This window comes from Centroberyx gerrardi, chromosome 12 (assembly GCF_048128805.1).
Source record: "Centroberyx gerrardi isolate f3 chromosome 12, fCenGer3.hap1.cur.20231027, whole genome shotgun sequence".
Classification (NCBI taxonomy): domain Eukaryota; kingdom Metazoa; phylum Chordata; class Actinopteri; order Beryciformes; family Berycidae; genus Centroberyx; species Centroberyx gerrardi.
This window is the reverse complement of record NC_136008.1, coordinates 277,191-292,190: the sequence shown is the minus strand read 5'-3', so window position 1 is coordinate 292,190 and position 15,000 is coordinate 277,191. Positions and strand designations below refer to the sequence as shown.

At 44.8% G+C, this 15,000-nt stretch overlaps 2 protein-coding genes across 5 annotated transcripts in view; both read right to left on the bottom strand.

Moving 5' to 3' along the window:
• The window catches only part of decr1 (2,4-dienoyl CoA reductase 1, mitochondrial), a 317,727-nt gene that overhangs the window by 224,754 nt on the left and 77,973 nt on the right, over nt 1-15,000 (bottom strand). The gene's annotated exons all lie outside the window — the stretch shown is intronic.
• Nucleotides 6,851-15,000, bottom strand: part of LOC139930542 (immunoglobulin superfamily DCC subclass member 3) — a 9,160-nt gene continuing 1,010 nt past the window's right edge. The window contains 10 exon segments of the mRNA XM_078287028.1: nt 6,851-6,928; nt 7,921-8,020; nt 8,328-8,454; nt 9,035-9,142; nt 9,385-9,573; nt 10,394-10,558; nt 10,921-11,044; nt 11,046-11,175; nt 11,666-11,694; nt 11,697-11,833. Coding sequence (XP_078143154.1) covers nt 6,851-6,928; nt 7,921-8,020; nt 8,328-8,454; nt 9,035-9,142; nt 9,385-9,573; nt 10,394-10,558; nt 10,921-11,044; nt 11,046-11,175; nt 11,666-11,694; nt 11,697-11,833 — 1,187 coding nt within the window.

The following is a 15,000-nucleotide window of genomic DNA, read 5'->3' as shown; positions in this document are numbered from 1 at the left end:
CTGATGTGGATGCTGATGCTGATGTGGATGCTGATGCTGATGCTGATGCTGATGCTGATGTGGATGCTGATGTGGATGCTGATGCTGATGCTGATGCTGATGCTGATGTGGATGCTGATGCTGATGCTGATGCTGATGCTGATGCTGATGCTGATGTGGATGCTGATGCTGATGCTGATGTGGATGCTGATGCTGATGCTGATGCTGATGCTGATGCTGATGCTGATGTGGATGCTGATGCTGATGCTGATGCTGATGCTGATGCTGATGTGGATGCTGATGCTGATGTGGATGCTGATGCTGATGCTGATGCTGATGCTGATGTGGATGCTGATGCTGATGCTGATGCTGATGTGGATGCTGATGCTGATGCTGATGCTGATGCTGATGTGGATGCTGATGCTGATGCTGATGCTGATGTGGATGCTGCCTTCCGGTCATGTGGGAAAAACTGTCAGAGTGGCTTCACAGTCAGACCGGATCCGTCAGACTCCATGTTTGTAGTTTTCTGCAGGTTTGGCTCCTGATCAGCTTCTTCTGTCTGAACTCAGATGAACTGATGAAGAAACACCTGACTTCCTGTTTTACAGCAAAACAAACACTGAACAAGCCAAACATCCAGACAGTGAAGAGCTGAGGTCACATGATGATGATGATGATGATGATGATGATGATGATGATGAAAATCCTTCAAGTTGTTTTTTTATGAATCAGCTGTTTGCTGTTGTGACAGAAACATGGAGTCAGTCTTCTGTTTCTCTCTGTGTGACTTAATGATTCATATGAAGGTTTAAGAGGGAAGAGGACTTAACTCCTGTTTTACAGTCATAATAATATATACATCATCAACATAATAATAATAATATATACATAATAACAATAATAATAATAATAATAATAATAATAATAATAATAATATATACATAATGATTGATATGAGGGTTTTGCCAGTGGAGAGAAGCAGAGAAGGAAACAACTTTAAACAGAACAGACAGTTTATATAACTTCAGTCAGAACAGTTACAGGAAGTAACTGCAGCCACACACACACACACACACACACACACACACACACACACACACACACTGTGGAGAGCAGACAGTCTTCCTGTATGAACCTGATAGGAATTATAAAGAATAAAACATTAATCTGCTGCACCTGAATATCAATATGACTCATAGATTCCTAATGTTCATGAATAATTGATCAACCTGCTACTGCTGGATGTGGAGGATGGGGGTGGAGTGTGTGTGTGTGTGTGTGTGTGTGAACACATAAAGAGTTGAACACCTTCTCCGGCTGAATTAATCTTCATAATAGAATCACAGTAAACAGAATGAAACGGATCTCAGGTGTCGATACGTTTGAAGAGATTAAATGTAGAATTCAATGTTTATCTGAAAATATCAATATAATCATTTTTTCTCCATCTTGGTTTTGTTTGCCTCATGATGACATCACACTGCTGCTTTTTAGACAGGCTAATAATCGCTTTGTTTTAACAAAAAAGATTCAGAATTTGCTCTTCGTGTTTCTTCAGGCAGGCTGCTCCCAAATCCAAGACCTGATCCCTGTAATCTGGATTGATCGCTGTAATCTGGATTGATCCCTGTAATCTGGATTGATTGCTGCAATCTGGATTGATCGCTGTAATCTGGATTGATCGCTGTAATCTGGATTGATCCCTGTAATCTGGATTGATCGCTGCAATCTGGATTGATCGCTGTAATCTGGATTGATCGATGTAATCTGGATTGATCACTGTAATCTGGATTGATCCCTGTAATCTGGATTGATCACTGTAATCTGGATTGATCCCTGTAATCTGGATTGATCACTGTAATCTGGATTGATCCCTGTAATCTGGATTGATCACTGTAATCTGGATTGATCACTGTAACCTGGACTTCAGTAGTCAGGACAGTTCTGTCTGTAGACCTGAGACTCGGCTTCTGTCCACAGAGTTAAACTGGAGTCTCTCAGTGAAACTGATCCAATCAGATGTGGATCCTGGAGGGAAACTGTGACACAAACATGAGAAACTCTGATGTGTGATGCATCACATCATCAGTGACTCCGTACACTGTAAATTAGAGTAAATGAGAATAAATGAGAGTAAATGAGAATAAATGAGAGTAAATGAGAGTAAATGAGAATAAATGAGAGTAAATGAGAGTAAATGAGAATAAATGATGAGCGGAGAGCGTCTGTTGTCTACTTCATTCTTCATTTTATTTGGCTTCCAGGCGTCTTAACATCAGAGAGAAGAGGAACAGACAGGAAAGTTCAACCAGAATCAACAACAACAAAAACACAGCAGGTCAACAAAACCATTCATCTTCCATCTGTGACTCGTTGAAAACAGCAGTGAGACCTGAACAGCGGTTAGACCTGAACAGCGGTTAGACCTGAACAGCGGTTAGACCTGAACAGCAGTTAGACCTGAACAGCAGTTAGACCTGAACAGCAGTTAGACCTGAACAGCGGTGAGATACAAAAAAAAACATTTCCAAAACACTCTGGAAAGAAACAACTTTGCTTCAAGTTCATTATCCAGTGTCTGTAGAACCTGTGAAGAGGAATCGTTCCTTCAGCCGGTTTCTGTCTTCAGAGGATTCTGGTTTTCAACCAAACTCTGTCCTCGGTTCCTCTATCCTCTATCTTTCTTCTGGTCTGGACCCAGTTATTTTAAAAGCAGTTTAAAGCTTTGGGATGCTTTTATATGACACATTAAAAGAAAATGGTTTTAGAGAAAAGAATATTCGGACCATTAAAGCATCACTTTTCTCATTGGTTCTAGCCTTGTTCACTACTTTCTCTACGTTTTATTTGTTTCTACTCAGCGTCAGTAGCAAGAGGCAGGCTGTGTCGGCTCTGAGGAATCATCAGTAGAAACGGCAGTAAACTAACAGAACAAAATAAAATATATACATGTGAGAAGGTTATCCATATAAAACAGAATATAATACTGCATATGTTCGAAAGTGAGTGTGCTAAAACACATTATGTGCAGAATATGGCTTAGGAAACGCATCTATGGCTTATTAAATATGGCAAGTGTCCATCTTGAAAAATGAAACAACATGGCTGACGCTGCCAGGCAGCAAGAGAGAGAATATAAAGAAAATAAAGAAAATAAAGTCTGAGCTGATGACGGACAGCTCACAGCTCACAGCTCTACCTTTTGCCGAAAACACCAACATTTCTCAAATTCTACAAACATTTTCACATCATTCAACTACAAAACAAAAATCAGAAAAACTCAACCAATATGGAAAAGAGGGGAGGGAATAAAATGGTAACAATTATAATATTAATAGCAATAATAATAACATTTAGAATGGTCTTCTTAACAGGTCTTCGTTTTGGCTGAATTTCCATTTCCCTGCCGGAGCAGTGACAGAAAATAACGAAATGAAAGAAGAAAGTTCAAGAAACAACCAAAATCATCACTAACAACATGTTTAGTTTCCACTTCATGTTGGAACATTAACAGAACCATCGGCTCTCTGCCGCCGGAGTCTGAACCAGACCGGCAGAGAGGAAGGCAGCGCTGCGGCCGGCCCGACAGCTGACCTTTGACCTCGAGGACGTTCAGGTGGTTGGACTGAACTGTGGGAGCAGAGAGGCTGCTGGGAGTGGAAGCTCACCAGTTTGACCAGTCTGACTCCCTGGACTGACCGGGAAAATCTGCCTCACAAACCACTGACGAGCCAACAGGTTCTACTGGTCAGCTCCCGGTAGAAACCAGTAGAAGACTGGGTTCCACTGGTCAGCTCCCAGTAGAAACCAGTCTGGGTTCTACTGGTAAGCTCCCGGTAGAAACCAGTAGAAGACTGGGTTCCACTGGTCAGCTCCCAGTAGAAACCAGTCTAGGTTCCACTGGTCAGCTCCCAGTAGAAACCAGTCTGGGTTCTACTGGTCAGCTCCCGGTAGAAACCAGTAGAAGACTGGGTTCCACTGGTCAGCTCCCGGTAGAAAGCAGTCTGGGTTCTACTGGTCAGCTCCCGGTAGAAACCAGTAGAAGACTGGGTTCTACTGGTCAGCTCCCGGTAGAAACAACTCTGGGTTCTACTGGTCAGCTCCCAGTAGAAATCAGTAGAAGACTGTGGTACTACTGCAGTATTTAATGGTCCTCGAGGTCCGGCAGCTGGCGGGAACACGCCGCTCTAAAGACGTTCAACCACAAACTGAACACACAGATATTTCTGTGCTTCCAGCCATGAAGAAAATAATTGAAATATTATTTGAATCTCTATGTTAGAATCTGTGAAGCATTTGGTCAAAGTGTTTTTATAATTCAAAAGATTTGGCTATTTAAACTCATCCTTACACAGAGAGGTCTTCTTGTAACAATATATGAAAATATATATTCAGTTCTCCGCTTTCAAAGCAAAATGTTATTTTGAAATAAAAAAGTTCCACACTGCAGAACTTCTGCCAGTGGAACAAAGGAAAAGTGAAAATGAGCAGTGACAGTGAAGCAGAGTATTTATATTTTGGTTTAGTTTGTTAATCAGCTGCTCTGCTCTGGTTCCTCTGGCCATCCCTTTAAAACAGGAACCACAATGAAAAAAAAACTGATCTTAACAAACAAATAACTGTTAATCAAGTAAACTGTGAAAACGGGAACAACTTTTCATCTTTGGATATCGTTCAGCTCGGTTTCAAAGAATATTTGGAAGGTTTGGCTGAAACTGGGTCTACGAGTGTAGAACATGTGCTGTACATTACGGGAAGAATCTGAGTTCATACTGAGAAAGAAAACATCAGAAATTAGTTAAAAAAGAGAAGAGGTCGGTCAGTTTTAAAATAAGGGTAAATTTCTTTGACGAACAGCGTTCCAGAGGCACTGTGTCTCCTGTCGGCTGGTGACAGAAAGCTTCAGCAAAAAGACACATCAAGACTTTAATTAAAGTTGGATCGGGCAGGAACGGGCCGGAAGCTCCTGGGTCCTCCTAAAGACAAGAAGACACCTGGACTTCCATAATGTCCGTACTTCCCTGCCTGTTCCAGACAAACCAGGTTGTTTCCACCCGTCTCTCCATGTCGGTCGACTGACGCTCAGTTCCTCGTTTCTTCCCGGACGGACGTTGAGACGAGTCCAGAGGAGATGAAGCTCACTGACCAGCAGGTGGAGACATCTGATCAGTTTTGTCCAGAAGATCTGGACCGAGATCTGAATCTGAACTTAAATCCATTTCCCAGAACCAGTGTGCTGCAGGGCCCCGACTCTATTATTATTGGATCCTAGAAGCTAAGACCTGGACAGGTTATTGGATCCTAGAAGCTAAGACCTGGACAGGTTACTGGATCCTAGAAGCTAAGACCTGGACAGGTTACTGGATCCTAGAAGCTAAGACCTGGGCAGGTTATTGAACTGTAGAAGCTAAGACCTGGCAGGTTATTGGACCCTAGAAGCTAAGACCTGGACAGGTTATTGGATCCTAGAAGCTAAGACCTAGGCAGGTTATTGGATCCTAGAAGCTAAGACCTAGGCAGGTTATTGGATCCTAGAAGCTATGACCTGGAGAGGTTATTGGATCCTAGAAGCTAAGACCTGGACAGGTTATTGGATCCTAGAAGCTAAGACCTGGAGAGGTTATTGGATCCTAGAAGCTAAGACCTGGACAGGTTATTGGATCCTAGAAGCTAAGACCTAGGCAGGTTATTGGACCCTAGAAGCTAAGACCTGGACAGGTTATTGGATCCTAGAAGCTAAGACCTAGGCAGGTTATTGGATCCTAGAAGCTAAGACCTGGACAGGTTATTGGATCCTAGAAGCTAAGACCTAGGCAGGTTACTGGATCCTAGAAGCTAAGACCTGGACAGGTTATTGGATCCTAGAAGCTAAGACCTAGGCAGGTTATTGGATCCTAGAAGCTAAGACCTGGAGAGGTTATTGGATCCTAGAAGCTAAGACCTGACAGGTTACTGGACCCTGCAGCACTGGAGGTAGCCGGTGGATTCTGGCAGGAATTGATCAGTCATGGATCAGACAAGGGAACAAAAGCAAGGTGAGCTGGCGACTTCCCCCTTCACTGTTTTGTTCTTTCAGCTTCTGTTGCTTTAAGGAAGAGTAAGATGGAGCAAACCATTCTTCGAGGGGGGGGGGGGGGGGTCAGACCAGCTACATTCTGAGTCCTGGGGTTCCTGTATTTCCTGACAGGAGGAGGTTGAAGGACAGCAGGGAGGGGCAGCGACTGTCACAGGACACTGGCATTGGTACAAAAAGTAGAAAAGGGGCAAAGTGGCACCAGAGGAGCCTTTTGGTTTTGAGGTAGGTACGCTTGACCAGCAGCACGAGGCAAAATGGTTACCTGGATAGCTCTGACGTGTGGCGCCAAGCTGAGGTAGCTATCTTTGGAGGTAAAGAGTTTTGGTGGGGGAGCAGAGAGGTAGAACAGGAAAGAGAAGAAGAAAGGGTCGAACAACCAGCTGGATCTCCCGTTCCTCGACACGACTCCCTGCCTAGAGGCTAACTCGGTGACACCAACAATCGACTCCATCACGCTGGTGAAGGCTGAAGCAGACCAGACTACAGAATGAAAGAATGCTTCTTCATCCAGCTAACAAAACAAGACTCCATCCTCTATGTTCACCTGCTGACCAGAGAAATCCCTTTGGCTCCGGGCCTCAGGAGGATCAGTGGACCTTTCTTTGGCTAACAACATGTTAACCTTCCTTCAGTAGAAACACAGACTGTCACCATTAGATCTTCTGAGGCCCGGTCACTGGTCAGACCGGTGGAAGGCCTCTTTCTCTCTGGATTTGGCAGAACATGAAACTCGGCACCATTGGCGACAAACTCAAAATGACCCAACTGAACTGGGAATAAAAGGTTTTGGTTTCAATAGGAAGCGTCCTGGACGTCAACATCTAGTACCGCACAGGGAGCGGGCTGGGTCAACATGGCCGACAGGTTTCTCTATCAGGAGAAACAAATCATTTGGATCAGAATGCCTGGGTTTCATATTTCTGCAGGATGTTCAATGTAAACATCAAGTGAATTAAAGGACATTCAGCTTTGGTTTTAGTGTAGAGATGGGAAATCATCATGAATTGGATTCAAAGCAAGCGGACATCTTAAAACTTAATTCCTCATCTAATAAACCAGACTTTGTTTTGTCCCCATGTGGTAGAAGATGCTCCCTGGACGTCCTCAACACACACTCAAAATTAAACTCTAATCTCACTCATTCATAATGTTCAGACTGGCTGTAAGGCTTTGGCTGGCAGGAGAGGAGAGGAACCACCAGCTGGTTGTTTCAGGGAGAAGGAGGAAGAGGAGGAGGAAGAGGAGGAGGGAGAGGAAGAGGAGGAGGAGGAGGAGGAGGAGGAGGAGGAGGAGGAGGAGGGTGAAGTGGTGTTTGGGTTGGTTAGCCAGTGCCTGTGCCGGGCGGAGTCGGTTCAACCATGACCATCACTGGAGGAGGGGCGGAGTCACGTCTCTGTGGGCGGGGCAGAGAAGAAGAAGAAGTTCATAATAATACTGAAGCACAAAGAAAGAAAACAAACAGCAAAAGAAATTTTTGATTCTCAGTTCTGTTTTCTATTCAATCTTCAGTCTTCAATCAATCAATGTTTTTATCTCTTTTAATTGTATATTTAACCTCGTTTAACAATGTACTTTTTTTGTTTTTCAATATTGTGCATAACAATAAACAAACAAAACAAAACAAGCAAACTATTTAGATTCCTTCTTTTTCAGTTTGTCTAAGCTGCCAGAAGAGGAACCAGAACATGAAGTCTGAGTTTGATCTTCTTCAACTCTCAACCTGTCATGACGTCACTGTGTGTGTGTGTGTGTGTGTGTGTGTGTGTGTGTGTGTGTGTGTATGTATGTGTGTGTGTGTGTGTGTGTGTGTAGGTGTGTGTGTAGGTGTGTGTGTGTGTGTGTGTGTGTGTGTGTGTGTGTACCTGGGTCATGAGCTCGATGCTCTCGGGTTTCGGGGCCCGGGGGTCCACAGACCCGCTCAGACCCCCGGCCTCCCAGCTGCTGGACTTCCTGCACAGGAAACTGACAGAGGAACAGCATGAGGATGATGATGAGGGATGAAGACAATAATAATGATGATGAAGAACATGATGATGATGAAGATAATAATGATAATGATGAAGATATTGGTGAAGGTGATGACTATAAAGCAAAAGAAGATGAAGATGATGTTGTGGTGAATATAATGGTGAAGAAGATAAGGATGGAGCTGATGGTGAAGATAGTGATGATGAACACGAAGAAGATGGTGGTGATGATGTAGAAGATGAAGACAGTGATGATTATGAGAGTGATGACGGTGGTGATGAAGACGAAGGTGGGATCTCACCTGTGTCTGTATCCGAACATGAGGAAGAGGAGGCAGAAGAGGATGCAGGCGAGGCCGGTGTGGATCCCGATCAGCAGGCCGGGCATCGAGCCGTCCGCACTCTGATCACAGTTACAGCTCTGACCACCTGACACACACACACACACACACACACACACACACACACACAGAGTTTTGAATGAAGAGACTGCTGCTGTTGGCTTTGGAAATGTACATTTTATAAACTGATTTAGTAGTTTCTGATAAACAGAGAGCGAGAGAGAGAGAGAGAGAGAGAGAGTGTGTGTGTGTGTGTGTGTGTGTGTGTGTTTTGTCCCATGGTCCTTGGACCTACATCTCCCCCTGGTGTCACTAGCAGGTCATAACAGTCTTCATATAAAACCTCACTGGTTTCACATGAAGTCGTCCTGCAGGTTTTCGTTCTAGTTCTGCTCACCTGATCCAGTTAAGTCACACCTGCCTGTCTGTCCTGTTCAGGTCCACCTGGGCCTCGTTCACATCAGGTGTGTGAGAGAAGAACTGGAACCAAAACTTACAGGACAGGAACCTGAGGACCGGACTGGGAAACACTGAGAAACCCAACCATCTGTCCATCCAGGTCTATAATGGTAATACTAATATTATATGGTGAAGTGTCTTCTCAGAGGTCAGAGGTCAGTCAGAGGTCAGTCAGAGGTCAGAGGTCAGAGGTCAGTGTTCGGTCTCACCTGCCCCGCTGCTCCCTCCCTCCTCCAGAGAAACCAGCCGGCGGTTCGCTGGACTGTCTCCGTTCCCGTTGAAAGCCACCAGCTGGATTTCGTAGACGGCAGCCGGTTCTGCAGGAGACAGACTGCAGTGTGAATGTGGCGGACATGTTGGTGATGACTGGATATTGTTATTATTATTGTTATTGTTATTGTTATATAGGATTATTGACACCATGAATGATTTGAGTTGTTTTAAATGTTTAGAAACCGACATTCTCCATGAAGCTCATCGTGTTTCAGAGACTGAAGGTTTTTCCTGCTTTTCAAAATAATGATTTTGAGATGTTCTGGTTTCAGACTGTGGGACTGACCGAGGTGGGAGATGCTGTGGGTGTTGATGTGTCCTGGGAAGGTTTCCTGCCCCTGGACGTCAGGGTGGGAAACCCCGCGGTACACCAGTCTGAAGCCCTCCACCTTCCCCGGCTTACTGGGAAGCTCCCAGTAAACCTGGATGGCCGTCTGGTTCAGCACCTTGGTGTAGAAACTGGGAGACGACGGAACTGGAGGGAGAGAAAAGTATTTAAAAAGGATATTAGACATTAAAATTTACAAATTTACAAAATTGTAAAATATTCACACAGGTATGGAAAAAATAAGATAAAATCTGCTGAGAAGTTGAAAGTGTTTCAGTGTTTAAAATGTCAGAATATTTCTCCTGTGTGTCGTCGCTCTGAATGAAAGTGTCTAAAGCTCCATGAAACGACGTCTTTACTTCCTTGATTTGATGTATTTCCTGTTGAGACAGGATGTTGGGGCAGGGCTTAATACAGGGAGGGATCATTCAGAAGTCTACATAAACCAATGGGAGATCAGAATATCAGAGAAAGGCGGGGCCTCATTCAAACCTTGCACCGTTTTGAAACGGAGCAAAACGTTGCAGCGGCTTTTGAGGTTCGTTTGATCCCGTTCAGGGTGATGCTGCATTTTCATTGGCTGCTTACAAACGCCTGTCACTCAGACGCCCAATCAGCTCGGAGAACTCTTCAGGAGGAACAGAGTCTCCGTCTCGACCAATAAAAACCTGCAACAAACGCACTGCCGCTTCCTTTTAAAGGGAGTTTTGTGCCGATTGAACGTGACTCAGTTTGATTGGATGGGAGGGGCAGAGGGGCGGGACTGTTCACAAATCTGTGATGTTTTATTGGTTGGAGTTATTTCCGCCTCCTGGTGCAGCGTGATGTCACCGTAAATGAAGTGAAGTGAAGGAAGTAAAGTAATGGGAGCTCGTTTCATGGAGGCTGAAGTGTGAGTGTTGGGGCTCAGTGTGAGTCTGGTTCTGGTTCTGGTTCTGGTTCTGGTTCTGGTTCTGGTTGCTCGTACCGCCCCCGAGAGTCGTGGCGGTGACAGTGCCGGACTGCTGGCTGGCTCCCAGAGCGGAGTACGCCTTCAGGTAGATGGAGTAGGTGGTCGCTGCCTCCAGGTTGGAGAACTCGTGCTGGAACGTGGTTTTACTGACGGCCTCCTGCAGCTCCTTGCTGTCCGGCTCTGAAGGAAACAAACAAAACATTATTTCAGTCCTTCAGAGGGACTGAAGCTTTAGATCCGAAGACGATGAATCACCAGCCTGAAGTTCTGAAACTCAGAAGGAACTCAGAACATTATGAGTCTGATTATCAGAAGGTCGAGGTTCATTTCTTATGTATGTGGTCTGCTGGTTGTTTACTTATTTCACACTAATACGCATTAATAGAAACAGAGCAGAGTGTTTCCTATTCGGTGTCTCCCTCTGACCTGTGACCTTTGACCTCACTACTGTTTGTTAGTAATGTTGGTGATCTGTGAACTTTCTGGTCCAGTTGGTCTCAGTGAGTCTGGATCAGAGTTAAATGTAAATGTGGTCTTCTGACCTCCCAGCATGCGGATGTGCAGCACGTAACCGATGACGTTCTGGCTGGCGCGTTCGCTCTGCTGCTCCCAGGTCAGCCGCAGGCCGGAGGAGGAGAGCGGCGAGGCCCTCAGGCCGGCCGGCGCACTCCGGCAGCTCGTCGCTCTGGCTGATGGCGAGGCGCAGCGCTCGCCTGGTTGGTGCCGGGGCGCTGTTCTCCGCGATGCACTGGTAGATCGCCTCGTCCTCGGGGGCGATGCGGGTGATCGCCAGAGTCCTGGATAGATAAAGTGTTCTGCTTAGGTCACGTAAAGTATTTAAAGCTCAGTGTGCTTTGTTCTGATTGGTGAAAAGCCTCAGACAGACAGAACAGTCCTGACAGACAGTTACAGTTATTTTAGAATCGCTCACATATTAAGACACTCTGGAAAGACATTGTAGATTCATTATTGACCATATCTGCAAAAATATGTACTACTGTGGAGAAGTCACTTCCAACATGAAACCAACATGAGAATCAAATACATCTCATAAAGCTCTCTGGTGTCCTTTGAAACCAGTGAAACCAGTAAAACCAGTAAAACTACCAATAACCAGTGACACTGGTAAAACTATGACCAGTGAAACCGTTTAAAACTGGTAAAACCACTGGAACAGTGGAACAGTGGAACCAGTGGAACCAGTGGGACCAGTGGAACCAGTGGCACCAGTGGGACCAGTGGAACCAGTGGGACCAGTGGCACCAGTGGGAGCAGCAGCGGTCGTACGTGTTGTTGTTGGTGAGCTTTGGTGTTGCCGGCCGGGCGCCAGCAGCTTGCCGTTCTTCAGCCAGATGAGGTGCGGCTCCGGGACGCCCTGCGCCGTGCAGCTGAACACCACGCTGCCCCCTGCTGGACGGGACGAGGACTGAGGCCACTGGACAAACTCTGGAGGAGCTGCAGGGAGAGGGGGGGTGGAGAGACAGAGAGAGAGAGACAGAGAGAGAGAGAGTGGGGGGAGAGAGAGAGAGAGAGAGAGACAGAGAGAGAGAGAGAGAGAGACAGAGAGGACAGAGAGAGAGGAGTGGGAGGAGAGGAGAGAGAGAGAGAGACAGAGAGAGAGAAGAGAGAAAGAGACAGAGAGACAGAGAGAGAGAGAGAGAGGGGGGGGAGAGAGAGAGAGAAGAGAGAGAGAGAGAGACAGAGAGACAGAGAGAGAGAGAGAGGGGGGGGAGGAGAGGAGAGAGAGAGAGAGAGAGAAATGTAAGTCTGATATGATAAACACTCATTACTGTGTATAGATCAGATTAGATTTGAGTAGAAGTAATAGAAAAAGTTTAGGATTTGTATTTTGATTCTGATTAGTAGTATTAGTAGTATTAGTAGTATTAGTAGTATTAGTTAGATGTGATTCTCTGGATTGACCAGCAGGAGGCAGAAGAGCTGCTGGTGATCAGGACTGAACTTCAACTTCAGACTGTCAGACTGCAGTCAGTACTGTAGTAGTAGTAGTATTAATAGTAGTAGTAGTAGTAGTAGTAGTATTAATAGTAGTAGTAGTAGTAGTAGTAGTAGTAGTAGTATTAATAGTAGTAGTAGTAGTAGTAGTAGTAGTATTAATAGTAGTAGTAGTAGTAGTAGTAGTAGTAGTAGTAGTAGTATTAATAGTAGTAAGTAGTAGTAGTAGTAGTAGTATTAATAGTAGTAGTAGTAGTAGTAGTAGTATTAATAGTAGTAGTAGATAGTAGTAGTAGTAGTAGTAGTAGTATTAATAGTAGTAGTAGTAGTAGTAGTAGTAGTAGTAGTAGTAGTATTAATAGTAGTAGTAGTAGTAGTAGTAGTACTAATCATAGTAGTATTTTATCCTTTTGTGCTGTGTCTTGTTTACTTGTTTACATTTATTTTCTGACTTAAATATTTGATTTGGATCGGTTAGAGCACAAGTTTTATTATTATTATTATTATTATTATATTATTATTATTATTAACAGTCTGAGATCAGCTGTCTGTCCTGGATCAGACCCCTGGTGACCTCTGACCTCTGACCCCTGCCTCTCCTCCAGTCAGACAGACAGGTGCCGGCTCGCCTCCGCAGCTCGTCTCCATGGGGACATGCCATACGTCAGTCCACACAGATACCCAGAAGCCCCGCCCCCTTCCCCTGCAGCATCCCACCGATCTACTGAAGCTCCGCCCCACTCCATGCATTTTTCTCACAACAAACAGGAAGTGAGAGCAGAAACACAGAAGAAGAAATCTGCTGTTCTGTGCTTCTGTTCCAAATGTTCAGTAAAGTGTCCAGGAGGAGAAGGGGGGGGGGGGGTGGGGTCAAAGGGCAAGGGTGGAGAGGGGGTATTAGGGGGAGGGGCTTGAATAGGAGCCATTAATCAGTTGGGAGGGGGGAGGGGGGCAGAGTGTGAGTGTGTGTGTGTGTGCGGGGGGGGGGGGGGGGGGGGCAGTGGGCTCCGTCTCTTTCATTAACAGAGAAATAAAGTTGATTTGGTGAGCGAGGCCCAGCCTTTCTCACACACACACACACACACACACACACACAATAGCCTGGTGGAAACTCTGGTTGTGTGTGTGTGTGTGGTGTGTGTGTTGTGTGTTGCACATCAACTCAAGCTGTTGGAGAGCTGAAATTGAGTTAGGGAGGAAACCACTTCACTGTGTGTGTGTGTGTGTGTGTGTGTGTGTGTGAGTGTGTGTGTGTGTGTGTGTGTGTCAGGTCATTGTCACGGTGTTTACAGACGGGTCCCAGCCCCCAACACACACACATGGGGGGGGTGGGGGGTGGGGTTACGCACTTCATGCAATGAGAGATAGGCGACTCATTGTTCGGGTGAATCGTGTGTGTGTGTGTGTGTGTGTGTGTGTGTGTGTGTGTGTGTGTGTTGAACAATAGCTCAGCTTCACACTTGAACTTCACACTTCTTCTCGTCTCTGCAAGCTGCTGATATGTACAACCAGACTTCAATTTAAACCAATTAACACAAACGATCTTAACGAGCTTAACGAGCTTCAGCAGAACCTTCTGATCTCAGCTTCGCTTTATTTTTGCTTTATTTTCATATTTATTTACATTCATCTATTTTCTAATTTGTGTCTTTATCTCAGTTTTATCTACTGCAAACCTGCACACACACACACACACACACACACACACACACACACACACTTCATATTCTCTTTATACTTTTCATTCTCCATGTTGCTCCTTCATCTTTCACTCTGCTGTTTCAGATTCAGCAGCTCAGACTGTTCAGATTCCCATTCAGTTGGAAACCTACAGTGTGTTTACAAAATCCCACAATTATTTATCTATTTTATTGCTGTTATTGTTTTATTAGTTTATTTTCTACTATTTTATTGCTTATCATTATATTCTAATTGTGTGCTTCTATTCTGAATGCTGTTCCTTTCTGATCAATAAAGTTTCAACTTATTGATACAGAGAGATGAGACTCTGTTCTGCTCTACTGAGAGAATATAAAAATATAATAATATAATAATATAAATGTAACATGAGCATCATATTGTGTGTTCAGACTGGAGGCGTCGCTCTGCTCACTGAATCGTTCTGTGTTTTTGTGACAGAGTGACGCCTCTGTCTGCTGCAGTCTGAATGCAAATCCATATTCTAATGAGGAGTTCAGCCTGGGAAACAGTCTGACCTCTGACCTCTGACCCCTGACCCCCCCCCCCCACCCTGCTCCCTCTGTCTGAGCTGCAGCTGGGATGGATGGAGATAAGTGGGCTGCCCCCCCCCCCCCCCCCCCCCCCCTCCAGCAGGGTGGAGCTTACTGCTGCAGTGAGCGAACACAAACAAACCAACACAAAAACAAACCAAAAAAACAAAGATATCTGTTGACATGCAGCGACAAACAGGCTGGAAATAACACTGAATAATTTAATATCAAAGATAATCTGTTAACATGGTGTGAGGAATTAAAATAACACTCTAATACCCGAACAGATGAACAGAGTGGAACCAGTTATTATTATAGAAACCAGTTATTATTATAGAACCAGTTATTATTATAGAACCAGTTATTATTATAGAACAGTTATTATTATAGAACCAATTATTATTCACTCTGTGGCACTTTAAGATTCACTGCATT